Below are 22,565 nucleotides of genomic sequence, written 5' to 3' on the forward strand. Positions count from 1 at the left end.
TTATTTCTCATATATTTAAAAAACTCATTCTTGTTGTCCTTAGCTCTGCTGGCCATAGATTTCTCCTTGTGTCCCTTATCAATTTTCTACAATTCCTAATTTCTGATTTATATTCATTACTATCAACTTCCCCTTTCTTCCATTTGAGATATAAATAGATAGATAGAAGATGCCCCAAAAGCCACAATCCCACATTTGAGAACGATATAAATAGATGCCTTCACTTCCCCTCTATACCAGATTGTTGTGTTTTTTTAACCAGCACAGCCTTCTTCATCAAATGTGAGATTGTGGCTTTTGGGGCATCTAGTAAAGTGTTCTTAAATAATTCCCAATTATTCAGTTATCTTCCTCCTATCCAATTTGGCTCATAATTGTTTTCAGATTTGTGAAATTAGTCCTATTAAAGCATCAAGTATATATATTACTGATCGGAACTTTATTCTGCTTGGACATTGTAAATGTAACCAAGTCATGATACCTTGTACCTAAGCTACCATTAAGTTTTAGTTCTGTGATCAGTTTTTCTTTGACTGTTAGGACAGATCTAATAAAGCATTCCCCTGTGTTGGCTGCAACACTTTTGGAGTTAGGAAATTGTCATCTATAATCAGAAATTACAAGGATGTTTTAGTTCTGGCAACATATGTCATTCAAATTGAAGTCCACCACGATCACACAGCTTTTTTTCCTAGACATTATAAATAGGTGCATAAGAAGGCAGTCATCCTGTTCTCTAGTGTGATTTGATGATGTGTAGCAGACATCAGCTAATACCCAATCTTGTGCTTTATCTGTTAGGCCATTGATCCAGAAGCATTCAAGATCATTTTCTTCCAAATTGTCGGTGACTCGGAAACAAGTAATACCATTTTGACATAGAGTGTCACTCCCCCTCCCTTTTTGTCTACTTAGTTCTCCTTAAATAAGTTATAACCATTGATTTTAACATTCCAATAGTGCGAATCATCCCACCAGGTTTCAGTAATACCAACTAGATTGAATTATGCTCATAAATAAGCTATTCCAATTTCTCTCGTTTGTAACCCAGGCTCCTAGTATTGATGTATAGTCAATTCAAGAATTTCTTGAATATCAGATACTGATGGTAGCTGGCCACTCAATATGTACCCAAGACATGTGGTTAACTTCTAATCATGTGTTGTTGCCTGAGCAAATCTGCTTCCTTCCACCCTAATCCCTGCCACCGGGGGCATGTTGAGTCCTAAACACAGCAGAACTGATGCATTGGTACAGTATTGGGAGTTAGGATGCAGGGAGCCCACACAGGAGGTCTGAGTCTTCTTGCATGCTGCAGAGCACAGCACCATGGGAGCTAAATTAGAGAGTGGGGTTAAAGTAGAGTGGGACTGGTGGATCTGTGATTGCCATGCTGACCAATATTGTTTCTTTGTACTCCCCCATCTATCTGTCTGTCCATCTGTTGTCTCTTGTTTTATACTTAGATTGTAAACTCTTTGGTGCAGTGACTGTTTTTGTGTTCTGTGTTTATACAGAGCCTAACACAAGGGGGGTCCTAGTCCATGACTAGGGCTCCTAGGCACTATAGTATTGAACATAATAATAGTAATCCTCCATGGCCTGAGGAAAAGATGCTGTTCAAGCTGTTCATGCGTACACCCTACAAACCTCCTTAGCCCACAGCCCAGTTACTCAGGCTGTGCGCTGACAAAAGAATTTTTAGCCCTTCATATTTATAGTCCATTTGAACATATGGTAGGTCGTACTAGCCACATGTGCATTAAATTAATGCCCCATTTACATTATGTGAGCATTTCTTTGACATAAGCATGTACCAGTAAGTGCTACTTTGTTCTGGGATATTAGGATTACTCTGTATCCTCCACATTTGGTTTGTCACCAATGAAGGTCATGTATTGTAAAAAGGATTTACCTTGGAGCATAATTTTCTACAGGCGGTAAACATGGCCCTGCCTGGGGTTTTCTAAGTAGGAATCCCATTAAAAACCAATGGATGCACTATGTACACATCCAGCTCCTTAAATTATCCTCCTTTTGAGCCTGAGCCTGCATCCCTTGCTCACCCAAAACTCCCATTGAGCATTCAGGAACACGATTTATGTTCAATGAACACTTCCACAATTCATGGTAAGTATCATTGTCACTTTTTCTGTTCTCTTGCAAGATGCAGATGGTTTATAAAACATTGACTTTATTAAAGTGAAGAATCCTGGTAAATGACCATTTTCCCCCAGGAAATTGTTCATCCCCTTTAATTTTGTGACAAACATTACACAAGCAGGTGGAAAGTATGTGAGCTATATGAACTAATGCACTGTTCTCTTTTCCTAGAAAAACACAGCTGGTTTTTCAAGTATATGTGCACTTCCCCTTCTGGTCAAGCTGTGTGAGAAGATTAAATAGTATGTATGATATTTCCAGTCCTTAATGACAGAAATCGTAATATCTGGGGCACTGTTCCTTTTAATAAATAAAAAAAAAAACCTTCAGATTTAAAAGGGCTTTGTACTCCTCCTAAAGATGACAACATTGTTTTCCATCAGAAACATTCTTTAGAAAGTACAGCAGTTAAGGTACATTTTGCTCCTAGAAGAAGATGCTGGAAATGAATTTGAATATTTTTAATATTGAAAATAAAAGTATAATGACAGTGGTGATAGGAGAACATGTAGGCCCTGTCCCAAACTGGGGGTAAGCTGGCATCTTCCCACCCAGAGATTCCATGTCTGCAAGCCAGGTTATCATCTAGTACCACTTTTCCTCTCAGATTTCCTGTCTCCAAGAGACTTGTCAATATTGGTCACTCACCCAGTTATTATGCTTCCTGTCCCACTGGAGAGAAACATGCTCTCCTTTGATCACAGCAAGTAGCATCTGTATAATTCTAAAAGGCACAAGATAAGAAGTACACAGGGAAAATGCTCAATTACACATATATTAAAGCTCGCATCTCAATAAAGGAATGTAGGACTGGGCATCAAATGGGCTACTGTTTTCAGAGAGCATCTGTTGGAGCAGAGAATTTATGGGTTGGAGGAGGAACACGTGAAGCATATCTAGTAAGGGATAGGAACACATGAAGCATTTTTAGAATGACCCTATTTCCCAGCCCAATTAGTTCAGTAAAATTCCACTCTTGTGAGTGAACCTCAAATATCAGTAGTAGGAGTTGGGGTAATCTGTGCAGAAAATTTCTAGAGAGTCTGTAAAATCCATTAAGTCAAGGCTAGAAGTATTATGAGCAGGGAGACTAGAAGATTTAGCTCCGTGAGTCAGATAGTGGTAGTGGGAGCCAAAATGTACATACACACTATAAAATATAGGCCAGATCAACGATGTTCAATTCCCTCCCCCGCAATACGTGGCAGAATGTGTTTTCCTCTTCAAACTTGTTGTGGATCTGTGCCATTTCCTTTCAACTGACACGAGTCACAGAGACTGAACTAGCCTAAAGCAGGCAGTACTTTCAAAGCACTGAGTGCACAGAGAACCAGGGTGACAAGTACAAATACAAATGTGCATAACCTATCTCCATTGGTTCTCAGTGCCTGATGCTAATGTAATTTGAAACCACCTAGCCCAGGAGCACCAGCTTAGTTTTTTTACCCTGATTCAGCAGCTCTCATGTGTCCAAGAGGTTGGAAACTCTTTGAAGGTCATATGCTTAGCCTCCCAAGGAGAGGATTCTTAGCATGTCATTCCAAGAACACCACCTGCTAAGCAACACATGAGAGTGCTTGTTTCACCACTGAAGACAGATGCTGATCTGCTTTCCCTAGCCAAGGACAGATGTCATAATGTGTGGAAGAACTACAGGATCCATGGGGTTCAGTATGCTGTCACTTTACATAATTCAGAAAGTATTAGGCTAATTTTACTAGAGATTTGATTTGCTATTTTATTTTAGGTATTTAGTGCTAGATTCTGCTGTTATGCAGGTGTAACTCCATTGAACGGAGAACAATGACTGAAATCAATACCCTGAAATGCAGATCCTTGTGCTTGAACATGGAATGAGAAATTAATAATATATTAACAAACAGAGTGTATATTTTCATCTCTGTACTGTATTTTTGTTTCTGAAACAAAGTATTGTGGTGTTTTTTACAGTGTCATAAAAAATAAGTTACCTTTTGAAGACTTTGATGGAGATAAATTTAGTGCTTTCCCAGTAAGTAAAGCTTCTCTTTTGGTGGGATAATCCCCTATTGACAAGAATCTCTCTGAAGTTCCTGCTAGCTTCTACAAAACTTTTTTCTTTCATGGGAGAGCACAGGAGTCGAGTGAGAGCAGTTTTTATTATAGAAAGTAATATTCTTTTGGGGGAAAGGGAAAGAAATCATTCATTTATGCCATTTTTGGAGATAGCTGCATTGTCTGCAGAAGCAAACTGCTCTGCCACTGAGTAGTATGTTTATTGAATTAATAGATGGTGAAGCAAAGCCATTTAAAAAATTAAAATTGGCAGCTTGTCTTATTTCTGCATCAAAATTAGCACAGTGTCATGTATTAAAGCTTAGTGTTGGGAATTTGGAATAAAACCCATTTACTAGGCTTTATTCCTGCACCTTGAGTTACACTGTCATTTTAGATATTTGAAATTAAAAAAGAAAGAATAACAAGAACATCTTATTTGTGCCTCTTGTCTTTTAGACATTGAGGGGATATCACTGGAGAGGCAGAGACTGCAATGAACGAAAAGCAGTAGTGTACCCTGGTAGACGGTAATTCTGTTAATTATTTTTAGATACTCATGTTAAAAAGAAATATGTTACAATGTTTGGTCAAATCTTGAAAGTGTATGCATTATTATTATTATTATTTATTATTTATTTTATTACTATTATCATCATCATCTATTAATTTGTATTCTGATAGAGCCTAGATGACCCAATCAAGATGAGACATAATGGTGGTAGGTGCTGTACAGACACACAGAGCTTACAGTCTAAATAGAAAAGACAGACAGAGGATGAGAGGGAAGGGCAAAGAGAAGCACAGAGAGGTGAACTGATCTTAATCGGTGTTATATAGCAAGTAGGTGGCAGAGTCAGGAATAGATCCCAGTTTCTTGAGTCCTAATCTAGTAGGCTACACTGCTTCTCATCACTTCCTCCCAGACTTCACTGATGGTTGCAGGTGCTCTGCACCACTGCAGAGTAGGCCCTTTTGACCCTTTTTGATCTTCAAAGCTAGCTCCTGTTTACTCATTATTCACTAGAAGCTGAATATACTTATATGCTGGTACAGAAAGTATTACAGAAGAGCAATGGAAACTACATACAGTAGGGCATATTAATACCTTGATGCAAGGAGGAAACACATACACACACTGTGCGATGTTCTGCCCTCAGATGCACATGCAGGGTTCCCGCTGAAATGGGCCTCCTGAAGCAGAAGCAGAAGCAGAAATGGGCCTACTGCAAGAAGAAACGGTCCAATATCATGTGTATTTGGGAGTCATATGCAACCCTCTATCCACATGTGCAGCTCCTACTGAAGTGGGTGGAAATTCCACATATAGATGACTGGTTAGATACAGTGCCAGATTCAAGTCTCACTAACATTGCCATAAATTTAGTGTAAGTGATATTTTATCCTATATTAGGTAAATAACTCCCAGTAGCATCAGTGGGACTTATATGCACATGCTGAGTGGAGAACTGTGTGCCTCTGACAAAGGCCCTCTCTGCCCCTTACTTTACCCCATGCTACAAAATCATTTAAAAAAAGGTTTCTGCTCACATGATTGTGCCACCCAGCATCAACAGGGCATAGTTCAGAACTATTTGTAAAACCTTGTAGTAGCCAAGTCCTGAATAGTTTAAAAATACAGGCTTAGCAGAATTATGTTCCACTCACACTGAGCAGCACAACTCTGTTAGCAGAAACAATCTTCTAAAATCACAGTGAACACAGGAGAAACTTTAGATAGGGCCACAATGTAAAGTGAGCACGAGCCAGTTGTACTACATGATGGGCCTGATCCAAAGCTTGCTGAAGTCAAAGCCCTCAATGATATTTGATGAGATCTGAAATAGTGGTGAACTAGGAGGGAAAAGGGTAGGTGGAGACTGCAAACACTTGTGCTATGTCTACATTGGAGCTGGAGGGGTAATTTTCAGCTCAGGTAGACTTGTTATATCTCTGATCAAGATAGCCACACTAAAAATAGCAGTGTAGTGACCGTGTCCATGGGCATCAGAATGGGCTAGCCACTCCAAATATGTACCTACAGTTTCAGATGGGATTATACTTGGGGCAGCTAGAAGCACTGGAATAAATTGCCTAGAGAGGTTGTGAAATCGCCATCAATGGAGATTTTTAAGAGCAGGTTAGACAAACACCTGTTAAGAATGCTCTAGATAATACTTTGTAATCCTGTCATGAGTGCAGGGGACTGGACTAGACCTCTCGAGGTCCCTTTCAGTTCTTTGATCTTGGTGCCCATGCAGCTGGAGCTACGCAGCTATTTTTACCATTCTACTGTGGGTATCGCTACCCACGCTGGAAATGCCCCCTCCAGCTCCATGGTAGATGTACCCTGGGTTAGAATTACTCAGCACTTTGCAGAATTGGGCTCTAAATCACCAATGTATTTTGGGGGGAATTTCACTTCTCTTAAATTCTGAAAAGAAAAGCTTATATACAAGTTGAAATTTCTAATTATTTCCTTTAAAATGCTGACTGTTTGATGACCTCCAAGAAGCACATGGTCTGACATTATGCTCTTATAGAATATGGACCAAGGAGGCTGGTTTCCTTGAAAAGCACAAAGCATTTTACCGTTAACCTTATTTTATTATTTTTTAATGCCATATCTCTTTTTGTAATTCTATATTAGCCCAGATAACTGGGATGTGGAAAGAGATTCTAACTGTAATGGTATATGGGTAAGTAAATGATGTTAAATCTTGAAATTTCTTCCTGATTCCCCCTCCCTTCTCTTCTTCTTCCCTTCCACCCATCCACCCCCCTATTTTACAATTAGTCTGTAAGTGTTTAGACTATTTTCATTTGCATACCAGATTGTGATATCGGAAGTAATACCACTGAAGTCACTGGGTCTACTTGCAGAATATCCTTGTGAATAAAGGACACCACTGTGGGTGGGTGGGTGGGTGGGTGTAGAGAGACATCCAGAACATTCTGAAACATGACCCTTAGGCAGGAAACCTCACCATACTTCAGGTTTGTAACAATAAAACCCAAATATGCAAGTGTTTCCCAGTCTGGTGTTTCGTTTTGAGGTGTTGTGGGGGTGGTTGTTTTGCCAAAGTTTGAGGCACCTTATGAAGGTCTGTGAGTGCAATGTCCAAAAGAGAATTCACGGAAGTTATAATAGTGCTTCCATAGGCTTAGCTGGAGACCATTGGGAAATTAAATTATCTACTGGCGAATATGGAAAAAATATCACTTTTATTCGTGCAGCATTTGCAAGAGACATCAAATCCAGTGTAAATCAAAACAGCGTGACGTTTGCGATCTCTCAAACATTATGCTATTTAAATTTACATTGGATTTGACACCAAACTCCAGTGACATAGCAAGAACTTTAAACTTCCTTATGATCTCTATTTAAAAAAAAGGGAATTCCCAGACAAAAAACTTAGTTATAAGAGAGTTAAGGTCATGAATAAGCATCCACGGAATTAAAAAACAACGTTATTATGATGTGAAGTTCTGAAAAGCTAATAATCCAAATGATAGTCTTATTATTTGATTTGTGCTGTCACTTTGCAGGTATCAAATAGACTTCTCTTCCCTTTTCTCCTCTAACAGGGTGTAGATCCAAAAGATGGAATTCCATATGAGAAAAAATTCTGTAAAGGTAAATCATTAAATTTAATACAAAGCTAATGCAATATTTATGTTACATATGTTTTTATACAAATAGTCATGGTCATTGTAAATCCAGAGAAAAGATGACAGTTATCACAGCTTCTTTATAATGACAAAAATGGCAAATTCACTCTTTGCTTTAATGTGAGGAGAAAACTCAAAGGGCATGTGCTGTTATAATATCAATATAAATTTAGAAAAATGATTTAAAAAGTGACTTTAGAGTTGAAAGATACCCAGCTGAGAGAATTGGAATTTGATTTTTTTATTCATAGACCAGGTACAGCGAAGGCAGCAGCAGAAGAGACCTCTTCATCCTGCCAATGTGCCTCAAGCTGAACTTGTAGGGACTCCCTCTAGGAGTGAGAGGACGGTTTAGTTTCTATGCACATCCAGTCCATCACTCTGTAGGAAATGCCAATAATGGTGCCAGTTGTAGTGATGATATTTTTCCTGGTGGAAAAATGGCTATCTATTCACTAGGAAATGGACTGACACTAACAACGCAGGCCATAGATAGATAGATAGATAGAGATACACCAGTATTATAATATGCTAATATTAAGAAACCATAATAACAACTTTCAAACCTACATTGACTCACACTAAATTAGTGACTTAAAGGTGAAAAGCTCCTCTGCAAAGCTCTTTGTCATTTTAGACGGAAAGTACCACCTGAGTGCTAAGTAACATCAATTATTAAAAAGCCAGATTATTCCAATGAAATTACCTTGAGAGCCCCAGACTCACAAATCTACTCTTAATATGAGTCATTACCAATTCCCTGAGTATTCTGATTTCCCTAAATGTTTGATTTTAAGTATTTTTAATAAATATTCCATAGGTAGAAAAAATGAATGTTAGCTTCACAGCAGAGCCTGTGTTAAAATAACAATGTGAATAAAATCTTAAGGGATTCTTTCTCATTAAGCAAGAAGTTCTCTCTCTTATTCATACAGCATGCCTACTTGTTTTTCTTAGATTGTTGGCACATCTGTTTAGGCAGGCTTTTGGTGCAGATGGAGTGAAAATCTCCCATTCTAGGATCTGAAATGAACACATTTCAAACACAAATACTGGCCAATGCCCTACTTCCATTTTACACACTGAATCTACCAGTGCCATGTCTTTTTTATCTTAATCTTGTTGTTTTTTATACAGAGATTCGAGGCCAAGGGCATTTAAAAACTATTAATGAAATGTACTTATTAGATGCAGAGTCCAAGGGGGTCATTCTGTTGGGAGATTCAGCTGGAGCTCATTTTCACATCCCTCCTGAATGGATGACAGCAGCACAGATGTCTCTGGTAAGGAATTCTGTTCTGATCCTTGAAGCAGCGCCAGCCTCGGATTGATATTTGCCTTCTCTCCTATTATACAGGGTGCCAAAAGAGAACAGGTGCAAAATGCCCTTTGTTTTGGAAATCCATCACATTTTTGGAGGAAAGCTCCATTGGAATGAATTCTGGAGAGTCTTAGGAAGAGGAAACATCCCAATCTATGCCAAAACACTGCCAAGGGGTTCTTTTAAAAAAAACAAAAAACAAAAACCCACCAAATTTATAAGATAAAGATAAAGGGGAAAATTCTTTGCTGCCATGACTTCTTTGACATGAGTGGAGTTAGGTCAGCAAAGAATTTGGCCCCAAAGCTCCACTATTGCACGGGAGATAGAACCCAGGACATTTGGCTTTATAAACGCAAGCCTTGAACAAAAGGAGAATGTTGTTTTGCTATCAGTGGGCCCCGTTTTGGAATCCTTTCCTACATTAAATACTATTTACATAAGCAGACTCAATGAAGTCAGTAGGACTCATTACACTAGTCTTAAAGGAAAGAGATTGTCCAGGGTACTCTATCAATAGCATAATGATGGCTCTTCATTTGCGTCATATCTCAGCATGAGCTCCATGTTTTTCAAATGGAAAAAAAGCCTGAATGTAAATTATGCTAAGGATGCAGATATTGCAGTGCCATTCACTGAGGTGGAATAAAAAGGCAAGGGGAGTAAGTCACTTTAAAAATTTCCACTTGTTGGTGAAGGGGAATCCTCCAAGATGCCCCATTCCTCCTCTTTATTCTTCCCTGAACAGGGTCCCTTGTGTTGCACATACTTGACCCTCTACTTGAGAAGAGCTGTATATTAATCCCTCTGGAGTATATCGGCACTGCACTTGGGTCAGTAGCAGAGGGATTGCTCAGAAGTGACACAAGTTAGCCAAAGAGACTGAATTTTTCTGTAGCTTGCTAAACTCACACTGGCCCCAGAGGAAGAGGAACATGGAAAATGTGCCATTTTTAAAGAAAATATTCAGTCCCAATAATTGCCGCATTACCGGAGGCATGCAGATTTCTATCAGAATTGTATGCGTTTTCCATCTTTCATTTGCAAAGCCAAACTGATTTAAATTTTCTAGATTAGCAGTTGTTTTTCTTCATTAGTAGTTTGAGAGATGATTATAGGAATGACATTGATGACAGAGCTGATGATGGAACATAACAAATTAGTGGTAATGATAATTGAGATTATCTTGTCTAATAAATATAGTAATAATAGTGGTGATGATGATGATGACGACGACGACGATGACAATAACAATACAATAACAAAATGATGCATTCAAGCTACAGTTTTAGACTGTCAGCATTTCTATTACAAATCACTGATGTTCAAATTTTAGAACTTTTCTAGAAACAATTTCTCTAGGCTGAAACTTGGCCCTATAACCTTTCATACTCTTATTTTCTGTACGAAATGCAACAAAAATTGGTTTACAGCATCTGTTTTAAGATGTGTCAGGCTTACCCAGTTTCTTGTTAGCATAGGTTTAAACCTAGCATAGTTCAGATTAATCCAATACCTTCTTCTGATTTAAAAAACTACTTGTTGGAGGATTGGATGCAGGGGTGGATTAAAGCTAACTGAGCCTCAGAGGCACTAAAATTGTGGGGTTTCCTCAAAATTTCAGTCTCTCCTAGAGAGACGTTCCAGCCACCTCATTCCTGAAACAGACATTTCCCCTCTCTCTCTCTCCCTCTCTGTCTCTTCCCAGCCCGGATGACGCAATCCCTATCAGGCTCTTCCTCTTAGTCTCCCCAAGCCCTGAAAGATTCATTAACTTTCTTCCTACTCAAGTAGTGCAGTCCCATCCAGTCCAGCCCATCACGGACTGACTGGTTCTTGCCTTGTGCCCAGGCAAAGCAGGTCTGCTCCCACCAGAATCAAACGGATTCCCTTGTACCTTCCGTTTCATCCCTGTCAGTCTCTCCCTCTCTCTGGTGCCAGTGGCGTGCCCTTCCCCTCGTTTGTCAGACAGTTGCCAGCCAGTCTACCCTCTTCCTAGCTCAGTAACATGCCTCAGTTGCCCAGGTGCGACCAGTGTCCCCACAATTCCCTGGCTCTCAGCTCATTTGCTAGTCATGACTTGAGGGACTGAAGGGAGGGGCCTGCTGCATCCATAGTGGCGTCATATGTACCTGCTAATATGGCTGCATGTCCTACTTCTTCTTAGTTAGGAGGCACTCTGCCTGCTGCTTTCCCTTCCTCCCCTGTTCCCTTGGGTCACGAAGTGGCCTCTGTGAATGATTTGTAATAGGGAGCTGAATGCCTCTTGTTCTCATGCCCTCCGCTGGTGCTAATGTTAGTCTCCTAGGAGCAGGCAGCAGCTGGCAGCAACCCAATGTGAGGCGCACCTCCTACTGTTGTTGTCGTGCTCTAGTCTGACCCAGTACTGCTTTCTGATTTTGGCTGGGCCTTGGCCTTCTCTGAGTACTGGGCTTACAACTCAATGATTCACACTTAAATCTTCCCCTGACTAGATGGGTCAGGGGGTTGATAAAGGGATATAGAAGCTTTCACTTCTAAATCAGTGGTTTGAATACAGTCCAGCTGGGCTGGGATTGAATGTTGGTACTGTCTGATAGCTGTTCAGTGGCCAGTATATTAAATGAACTGATCTTCTCAATGCAGCACCTGGTAGACAAAAACCCCCAGCAGAACCCCCATTGACAGGCTCATTAGCGAGCTCCAGGACAGAATGCACATGGAGATTGTGCTATCCTTTTATTCCTAGAAGTGGTGTCTCTCGGTCAGGGTTAAGGCGCATCAACAGGAGAGTGGTGACAAATAGAAGACTTTGTGTTTGTCCAGCTGACACCTTTCTTGAGCACTATATTCACTTGCCATATTATCTTTTTAAAAGGAGAACGTATGTGATCATTGAATGGTGGAATATGAAAGAAATTCTTGTGTAAAAATATAAAACCTCAGACGTAGACACCATGCGTAATGCGTAGGGATAGAACCTAAGACCTTCAGCAGACAAAACATGGGAGCAGCCCCATTAGCTGGCAGTGTGAGCCGGTCACTAGACCGTGACTTCTTCATATGCTATCCCTTGTTTTTAGGCTTGTGTGTCCTTTTGTTGGTACCAGTATCCAGGCTCTCCAATCAAACTTTTAAAAGTTTGAACATGCTGATTTGTACACATAGAACTTGATTCTCTGTTGCCCTGCACCTCATGCAGTTATTTATGCCAGTGCAAAATGAGTGTAAAATTCTACCATTCTGCCTTGGTATGATTTTATACTCACTTTCCCTCATGTTGCACAGGTATAATGGCTCCATGAGACTCAGGGTAACAGAATCAAATTATTTTTTACTGTGCACTACGCAAGCTCTCCTACCAACCTGGGAAAATAGGACAGTTAAACATTAATGTAGAATTATATGGAGCATGGAGAGCTAAAAGTAGTTAAACATCTTTACTCAAACAGTTGCAATAATTACATTTGATTTGATTTGTAGTTCATCATGAGAATGAACATTGTAGTCTAGTGGTCTGAGCATAGGATTGGGAGCAGTGAATCCCTGAGGGCTAATCCTGTCTCTGACACTGATTCTCTTATTCTCATCTAATTTCTGTGTCTCACTGTTTCCATCTGTAAAATGGGGGTAACAACAATTTTCCTACCGTGCAAGGGGGTTGTGAATATGAATTGTTTCTCAAGCACTTTGAAGATATATAGTGCTAAATATTATTGTTAAATATACTTCATGTACATGTTTAAATACAATTCTAGTTGAATATGAATTTGTACAGGAAAATTGTTAATTTTTCTTTCATTTAAAGAAACTAGTTTTTAGTTAGGCAGAGAGTGTAGATTAAAGCCAAAGAGCAACGTCTCTTATCACTTGACCACTTTGTTTGTGAAAAGATTTTCTACACTGCATGTGAGTTTTTTCTGACAACATAAATGAGTGGTTAAATTGGGGTGAATTTTGGTGCATGGGAAAAGGAAAAGCTATTAGCATTATCTTGAGCCAATGCCAGTGAGTTCAAGTAGTGCACATCTTTACCTACTAGGCTTTGTTGGCCTGCTTAAAATTTAACTTAAAAGTTCTCTGCTCTTCCAATTCTAAGCCTTTCTAGAGCAGGAATTGCTAATCACAAATGTGGTTTTGGGTTGTGAACACAGAGAGAGTAGGGTAGTCACATCCAAAATCATCCTTAATTGAGACTACAGCAAAAACATGAATTTAGGCCTCCAGTGGGGAAAAGATTAGTGCATTAACCTACTGCACCACTTAGCTCCCCATGTCACATAGCTACTGTTAATTTATTACAATACACTTTGCTTTGATTCCTCCAACCCTCCTGTGAATAAATACTTGGAAAAGTGAGTTACTGACCAGTTTTTCCCAGCATTCATTGCCTCCCAAAATGACTCAAAGATGAAAGTTCAAAAAGGAAATGTTTTTTTCTGGAGTATTTAAATCTTGTGGAGAGTAGGAAATGAATATGCTGCCTTTTCAGATTTATTAAAGGGTGAAGTTTACAGTCTACAGCAATTCCATGCACCCTTCAGTTCATCAGCACCACACCGCGGGAGACTATTAACTGCTATTTGAAAGCGAATTAGATTAGGCAAGAATTTTCCAGGAGAGACTTTGGGAGTTTAGTAAAGAGACTCTGAGGAATGTCTTTTGTGCTTCGTTATGCTGGCTGTTCCTGCTCTGCCATGCAGTGGAAGTCAGGTTGAACCAGGGGAGGATTATAGAATAAGTGATCAATCTCCTTACTTAAGAAGTCTCAGGTTATCATTTTGGATAATTTAACAATCATCAGCATCAATGAGACCCAGACTTTCAAACGTGGGTGATTAAATTTAGTTAGATAAATCTATATTTAGGCACTTACAGAAGAGATGTGGTTTTTTATTCAGAGGTGCTGAGCATCCACAGCCTCACCAAGTTCCATGCAAACGGCGGGTTACTCCACGCCTCTGATAAATCATCCCATGGATGTCTAAATATGGATTTTAGATACCTACAATCAGGCATCCCATTTTCAAAATTTTGGCCCAGTAAAATGAAAGTCAGGACAGACACTTACACTCTCTGGCCCATATCATGCCTTTCCACAGGAAAATTCCCAGAACTGAGTGCAGGTGGCAAAAAATCTGTAGGGATTCCACTGTATTATGTGGTAGGAAGGGACAGTGGTTTGAAAACTACAAGCAGATGGGAGTATGACCTCTTCTGCTCCAGTCCTCAGATGACCAAATGTCCACAGGTGTGACGTTGTCTAATTAAAATATAATCATGCAAAGCATTATTGCTACCACTGCTATATAATTGCAGCAAATCTTATACAAAATATAATCCATGGCCAGAAAAGGTTAAGCAGCTTGCAGGCTGGATGACCTAGAGCCAACCTTTAAAGTCATGTTAGAAAGGTATGCAAATGGTAAGTAGGGCCATTCATGGTTGATAGGCTAGAACTTTGAAATGCAAACCTATATTGTTAGAAATTAGAAGTGATACTAATTGTGTGCATCATAAATGCTAGCCATGTAAACCAGTGGTTCTCAAAGTTGGTCCTCCGCTTGTTCAGGGAAAGCCCCTGGCGCGCCGGATTGGTTTGTTTACCTGCCGTGTCTGCAGGTTCGGCCGATCGTGGCTGCCACTGGCCATGGTTTGCTGCTCCAGGCCAATGGGGGCCGCAGGAATCAGGGCGGGCCAAGGGATGTGCTGGCCGCCCTTCCCACAGCCCCCATTGGCTTGGAGAGGTGAACCGTGGCCAGTGGGAACTGCAATCGGCCAAACCTGCGGACGCAGCAGGTAAACAAACCAGTCCAGCGTGCCAGGGGCTTTCCCTGAATAAGCGGCTGACCGGCTTTGAGAACCACTGATGTAAACAAACAGTTCCTGTTTGTCATTATAGCTACTAATTCAGAGATCAAAAGGGAATATTAACATTTAGATGAATCTTGCGTGAAATAATGTTATTGTCTATATGTCTCTTTAAAGTTTGTGATAAACTGCCAAATGGATAAATTGCCCTATGTTAATTTGTGTAACTAATTACTGGTGGTGTTCAGAAAACAGAAGATTACATCAAAAGCCTATTGTTTACCCAGGACTGTATGGTCAAGTGGAGGCTAGAAAATTGTGTAAAAGACAGTTGGGTCCCGATCCTGATATCTTAGATTTGCTTAAGCTTCATCAGGGGAAGCTTAAGCCACAAGATGAGATCCCAGTTAAACTGGTACAGCCTGAATATGATATTGGACATTGGGCTATAACCTAGGAACTAAATTCTAAAGAAACTCTTTGCAGCTACAAAGCTCACCATCTCTGCAATGAATCTGAACCTCAAGAATTGAACTCATGTCTGTATGTATATTAATCTTTTAACCATACTGTCTCCCTTTTCTTTTTTAATAAATTTTAGTTTAGATAGTAAGAATTGGCTGTAGCATGTATTTGGGTAAGATCTGGAATATTCATTAACCTGGGAGGTCATGCGTCTGATCCTTTGGGATTGGTAGAACCTCTTCTTTTATATGATGAAATACGATTTTCAGAAATCTTCATCATATTTGACTTGGGTACCTGGATGAAGACCTGAGGCTGGCTTTCTTCAGGGAAACTGTGTTGTTGGCTTCTGGGCAACCAGTGAGGTAATAAAAAAGCTGTTTTATGGTGGCTTGGTAAATCTAAGTCTTGGAATATCCACCAGGTTTTGGGGGGATTGTCTGCCCCATTCTTTGCAGTTCACCTTAATTGAGTAACCTCAGCTGGCCTTAGGGTGACCAGATGTTCTGATTTTATAGGGACAGTCCTGATTTGGGGGGCTTTTTCTTATATAGGCACCTATTACCCCCCACCCCATCCCGATTTTTTACACTTGCTGTCTGGTCACCCTAGCTGGCCCACACTGGGGTCCTGGTCACAACCGGTAAAACCTGTCTATCCTGAGACAGTCACGGAGCATTAAGGCTTCCACTATTCTCTCTTGGTCCATTGACCTAAAACCCCCTCACCAAATGCCTGCTCTGAGGGATTTGAATACAAGGAGCAACAATATATAAGAATTGATGCTGAGAGTATTAGTGAGTAAGTCTTCATGTGTTTTGCAGCAGATGGGTGGCTCTGTGCCTTATCAGTAGGGCCCTACCAAATTCACGACCATGAAAAACGCATCACAGACCATGAAATCTGGTCTTCCCCCATGAAATTTGGTCTTTTGTGTGCTTTTACTCTTTACTATACAGATTTCATGGGGGAGACCAGTGTTTTTCAAACTGGGGGGCCTGACCCAAAAGGGAGTTGCAGGGGGTCACAAGGTTATTTTAGGGGGTCCTGGTATTGCCACCCTTATTTCTGCATTGCCTTCAGAGCTGGGCGGCCGGAGAGCAGCGGCTGTTGGCCAGGCACCCAGCTCTGAAGGCAGCGCCCCACCAGCAGCAGCGCAGAAGTAAGAGTGGCAATACCACACCATGCCATCCTTACTTCTACATGAAGGCAGAGCTGCTACTTTCCAGCTGCCCAGCTCCGAAGGCAGCGCCACCACCAGAAACAGTGCAGAAGTAGAGGTAGCAGTACAGCAATTCCCACCTACAATAACCTTGTGACCCCCCCACAACTCCTTTTTGAGTCAGGACCCCTACAATTACAACACCATGAAATTTCAGATTTAAATAGCTGAAATAATGAAATTTATAATTTTTTAAATCCTATGACTGTGAAATTGACCAAAATGGACTGTGAATTTGGTAGGGCCCTAATTATCAGTCCAGACACACCACCCTTAAATCACCAGAGTCTCAAACATACAGAGATCACATGGAAGATCTTTGACAGGGCAAGGAAGATTGATACAATTCAGGTTCAGCTTCACTCCCATTAGTGGGTCTAGGGTCTAGCATATTTTGTGCTGTATTAATCCCCCCCCCCCGCATAGAAACATTCAGCATGGGTGATCTGTCTCTTTGACATTGAAATACAAAGTTTATCACACAGAGATATATGTCTTTATAGAGGTTAACCAAAGTGGAAAAGTACTGTAGATTTTTTTATGTGGAGGGCTTTTCTGAACAACTCATGTTTAAAAAAAGACTCTCGTGTCTAGCAAAGGATATTGCCCTCCGGCTGCTCTGGCCATCTGCTTAGAATTGACTTACAAAATGCAGCACTTTCCTATTATAATGTGTCTAGGATAGGAGATTACCTCTAAATCTCATTTGAAAGGTGATTCTTTTGAAGGTAAAGGCTCTATACCGACCTGTTCTGAAATGCTGGTGACACTTCTTCTAGGAAGTTGAATTTTAGATAAATGTTCCTGAACTCAGTAGGTTTTGATTTCATGCTGTAGCAAGAGCAAAATAAATCCTTAATCTAGCTGTGATGCAATAAATATCTGTTTACCCAAGAGCAGAGTGGTTCTGGTCTTTAAATGAAATAGTTGGTTCATATTCATGTCTCATCTCCCTTCAAGCAAGAAATATTTTCCTCACTTTTTAGATGCATAGCTCATGAAGAAAGCATAGTCTAAAAACGGTGCACTACAGGCTTGCTCCTGCACCACTGAAGTTAATGGGAATCTGGCCATTTCAATGGGAGCTGGATCAGGCGCTGTGATTGCCGAAATTCAATATTTCGGTACAGAACCATCCATACTTTAGCTTCAGTCTCATCTCCTGGAAAGTTCATACTATTTTCTGTAAGCAAACGTTTTGGTCCTCAGGATACTGTTTTATTGAGAAATTGGATTTTTATTTTGCTAATTTTAAACTTGCAGTGTTGCAAATTAGGAATGTTAAAGAGGTAAAGAAAGAGGGTCTGCAGTTTTAATAATTACTTATTTATGCTGTTAGAAAAGAAACACAGCCTGAGATTTTCAAAGCTGCCATGGGGACTTGGACACCTAGTTCCCATTAAAATGAAGGAAGCAATTCCCATTAAATTGAATAGGAACTGTGTATCCCAGACCAAATCCCTTAAGTGGCTTTGGAAATCTCAGTCATCATGTTTAGTATGTTAAATGGTTTTGTAGATGGGGAAAATTTTCATAGGCTCAGATGAGGATTAGGTGCCCAGCTCCCTTTTGTAAAATATTCCCCTACAGTGAGGGGAAGGTTCTTTGGTTCAGGCTCACTTGATTTCAGCATAGCTTGGTAACTGTGCACACAATCACCCATTGTTTTGACTGCCCTATGTGGTAGAATTGTGACTCTTCAAGCTAGCACATGATTTCCAAACCAGGCGAGGCTATAGTCTAGTATACTAGTCTAAGACATCACCAGAAAATTATTCCTAGGGTAGAATACTGCTTCATAACTAGTCTTAGCTGGAATAACATTTGATGCTAGAATACAGTTTCAAAACTAGGCTGGAACATCCTTCTCATAATTTTCTGCTAAAGACTGGTTCCTAGGGTGCAACATCATTTCCAAACCAGGATAGTCTAGAATATGGTGTTTAACCTAGGCCATGCTTGGATACCATTCTAATGTAGAACTCAGCTAGGGCCCCCTTCTAGACTGAGACATGTTTGCATGGTAGGTTAAGCTAGAATTATCTTTTTAGGTTACAACATGCTTTCTAAACAACATCCCTGTAGAGCTTGAGGGCCAGATTTTTAAAGGCATTTAGGCACTTAAAGATGCAGATAGGCCCTAGGCACTTTTGAAAATCCTGCTAGGCACGAGTCTGCATCTTCCCATGCTTAAATATCTTTAAAAGTCTGGCCTTAAGTACTTTGATGGATCAGGGTCTCTGCTAAACTGGAATACAGTTTTAGGTTGGAACATAGTTCTAAGCTAATACATGGTTTCCAAGTCAGTTTCAACATGGCTAGGTGCTGGCTATACTATATTTAACCTAAATTAGCCTGAGAACCAGTTTAAAATCATACTATAAAACTTGTTCCCTGACAACAGTTCCCAGCCCAGTGTTGGCAGGTCCTAAAGAAAGAAGTGGCTTTAGATGCTTTTGTTTTAAAATACATTTAATCATCTTTTTTAAGCCTTACATGTGTATTCTGTAATTGATAAGGGATCTTAAACATTATTTTATGTTTACTGATTTTATTTTAAGCATTTCACTTCCTCTCTTATAATAAACATATTTTGGGCCAAAATTTCAAAAGTGACCAGCCAAATTGTGTGCTTAAACTCCTTCTCTTGTGCAGAGTACTTGTGCATCTTCAGTAAGTGCCTCTTGCACACACAAATATAGAATTGGAAGCAGACAGATTTGAAAATTGTCCCCAGTGTTTTTCTTAAGAGTGAGATGAAGGGTTATCAAGCCAGAACTGTTTTCACCTTGGTAGCTAAAGCAGATTTACTGTAAGTAGGTCAAATATGATGTGACTTGCAGTCTCCCCTTCCCCCATCCCCGCCTCTAAGAATCAAAACCTGTAAGGATTGCAGGATTTAGCTCTTCTATTGTTCATTGTTCACCTCTGGAAAGAATTATCCACATGCTGGTTGTGTATAGTTGTGAGGGTTTTTAGAAAAACACAATTGCTTAAAAAGAAAATGAAGTCAATAAATTAAATGCATTACAGCAGCATGTAGGTTTCCTTACTTTATGCTTTGACCTTCCTTTGTTTATAAACAGTTTTTCATCAACAGTTTTTCAGCATGAGCACAAAGGACTTGTGCATTTGTCTCTGAAAGTGTACCTCAGATTGCTAAAAGCTGAACATTTACTCTGTCTTCTCACAAGGATGAGATGGGGTGATTTCTCCAGGCTATTTTTCTTCCCTTTTGTGATTTTTTTAACTCTTTCACAAATCGAAATGGAAAAGAATAGAGTGCCATTTATTGAATGTACAATAGAGCTTTCATCCCCATAGTGTCTTTCATAGAAACTGTATCCTAAAACATATTACAGAGATAAATAAGAGCAGAGGCTAGGAAAACATAAAGGCTGTATCTGTTTTCATGAAAGTTTTTACTAGCAGCTCTTCCTGCTGCTAGGAGGGTTTATACCCTGCTCCCCGCTCTCCTTCCATTCATGTGCCCTCCCCTGACTCCCTTCCGCATCCCTGGATTCTCCCCTGTAGCAGTGGGATCCCCAGTCACATCTGTCTTGCCATGGGGATGATTCCTTCCAAACTCTGTGAATAAAAAAAATAAAAATAAAAATGTCTGTGGTAAAACCTGGAGGAGATTGACTGAGGCCCAGGAAACCCAGATTCACTTTGTGAAGTTTCTAAAACGGCATGTGTTTGCACCCTACCCTTCCCACAGATCCTAGGGATCAGGGAGAAAAGAAGGCTTCAGCCCTGAGGTACATGATCCCTTAGGTAGTTATGCCTGGCATCCCATCTCCCCCATAGCATGGGCCCTTAGGAACCTTGCAGCCATTGGCTCCTTTGCCCACAGACAAAGGGTCCATGAGATGGGTGCAGAAGTTAATGCTACAAGCCGATATCTACCATTCCAGTGGTGCTGTAAGTATTGTATATGCTGTAGTTTGTGAAGGACTGTGGGGTCCTTCAGAATCACAGTTGATATTACAATGTATGCATTTAAAATGTTTCTACTAGTCTGAAAGCATTTATTGGTTCTACTCTTATTCTCCATGTTAGGGATAGGAAATATCTCAGAAATAAGTAGCAACTTTTTAAGTGTAACCACTATATAAACGTACGGTATTATCCCTAATTGGCTGATGCTCCAAACTGAGAATGTTGTTTGATTCTGTGGGTGGGATTTTATTTGGGAAAGCAAAACGATCTTAATTACTTTTAAATTTCCTTTCAGAAATCATTTTCTGATCTCCCAGTGGCTCTTACCAATGAGCTTGACTGGCCCCATTTCTCAGGGACCACTGGATTTCTGAACTCCACAATTGGGTAAGTTCATAGGGTAAGGACTAAGCCAAGTTTCAGCAAGCCTTGATGGGGAAAAAAGAAAAGAAAAGAAAGACAGGGGAGGAGAAACCAAGCAAAGATGATGGGAGAAAAATCCAATGTTTGAATGGAAAAATAAAAGTGCTGGCATGCTCTGCCTCTGCTCTTCCTAAAATCATGCTTGTCTCAAAGATTTTCCCCCACACTCTCTCTCCTCTCAAACATTTTCACTAATGTGTGGGCTCCCAGACCTGCCTCACCTACTCCTTCAACTTTGCTTGCCCTCTGTGCAGTCTCTAGAGATGGTCAACATAATTTATTTGGGAAAAAAAAAAAGATTAAATTTTCCTTTTTTCAAAACCAGAAACTTTAACATAAAGCTCTTGGTATACTGCCCCTCCCCAAAATTTAATTCCAAAAATTTTAAATGTGGATTTTTTTGGATTTGTACTTTTTCCCCTTCCTATTTCCTTTTTGCCACTGAATGAATGATGTCTGCATTTTTAGCGAGTGTTTCACTTTTTCATTTTTCTTTTCCCCTTTTTCCATTCTGCAACTTTTGGAAGTCCTCACCTTTGAAAAAGTTACAGTGAAAAAAGGAAAATGAAATACTAACGCTGCCGCTCTGTAACTTTTACAAAGTTGGAGATGTTTGGAAAAGTAGAGAACTAAAAGAGAAAATGAAAAAGTGGGGATGTGGGGGAGGGAAGCCCTTGACCTCATTCACTTTATTGCACTGAATGGCAAAAAGTTAAGGAATGGGAGCAAGAAGAGGAAGAAAGGAAGGAAAATGCAAATGATTTAGAAAAACTATTTCACAAAAAATTAATAATTGCAAATGAAAAATTGCTCCATTTTGATGCCAGTGAAATGGAAACAACTTCAAATCGTCAACATTTTTCCTGAAATTTTTTCCATTTTTTGACCAGCTCGAATAGGCTATGTGGTATGGAGTGCAGAGGGGATAGCGTTATGGACACAGAGCAGCTCCACTACTGCTTCATGCCCTAGAGCAGTGGTGGGCAATCTGCGGCCCATTAGGGTAATCCGCGGGCGGGCCGCGAGACAGTTTGCTTACATTGACTGTCCAAGGCATGGCCACCCGCAGCTCCCAGTGTCCACGGTTCGCCGTTCCCGGACAATGGGAGCTGACAGGTTGCAGGTTGCCCACCACTGCCCTAGAGCGTTGACTCTCAACCTTTCCAGACTTCTGTACCCCCAAGTTTCACCTCACTTAAAAGCTACTTGCTTACAAAATCAGACAAAAATACAAGTGTCACAGTACACTATTACTGAAAAATGGCTTACTTTCTCATTTTTCCCATATAATTATAAAATAAATCAATTGGAATATAAATATTGTACTTACATTTCAATGTACGTATATAGAGAACTATAAACAAGTCATTGTCTGTATGAAATTTTAGTTTGTACTGACTTTGCTAGTGCTTTTTATGTAGCCTGTGTAAAATTAGGCAAATATCTAGATGACCTGGAAGACCTCTGTGTATCCCCCAGGGGTACATGTATCCCTGATTGAGAACCACTGCCCTAAAGAGGCTGCTCAGGGTG

General features: G+C 40.1%; 1 protein-coding gene across 1 annotated transcript in view; it reads left to right on the forward strand.

Annotated features, from left to right (window-relative positions):
* The window catches only part of AOAH (acyloxyacyl hydrolase), a 119,934-nt gene that overhangs the window by 47,025 nt on the left and 50,344 nt on the right, over positions 1–22,565 (forward strand). The window contains exons 7-13 of the mRNA XM_074945344.1: positions 2,335–2,405; positions 4,114–4,174; positions 4,657–4,727; positions 6,848–6,896; positions 7,786–7,834; positions 9,058–9,152; positions 20,905–20,996. Coding sequence (XP_074801445.1) covers positions 2,335–2,405; positions 4,114–4,174; positions 4,657–4,727; positions 6,848–6,896; positions 7,786–7,834; positions 9,058–9,152; positions 20,905–20,996 — 488 coding nt within the window. The remainder of the gene's footprint in view (positions 1–2,334; positions 2,406–4,113; positions 4,175–4,656; positions 4,728–6,847; positions 6,897–7,785; positions 7,835–9,057; positions 9,153–20,904; positions 20,997–22,565) is intronic.

This window comes from Natator depressus, chromosome 2 (genome assembly GCF_965152275.1).
Source record: "Natator depressus isolate rNatDep1 chromosome 2, rNatDep2.hap1, whole genome shotgun sequence".
Classification (NCBI taxonomy): Eukaryota; Metazoa; Chordata; order Testudines; family Cheloniidae; genus Natator; species Natator depressus.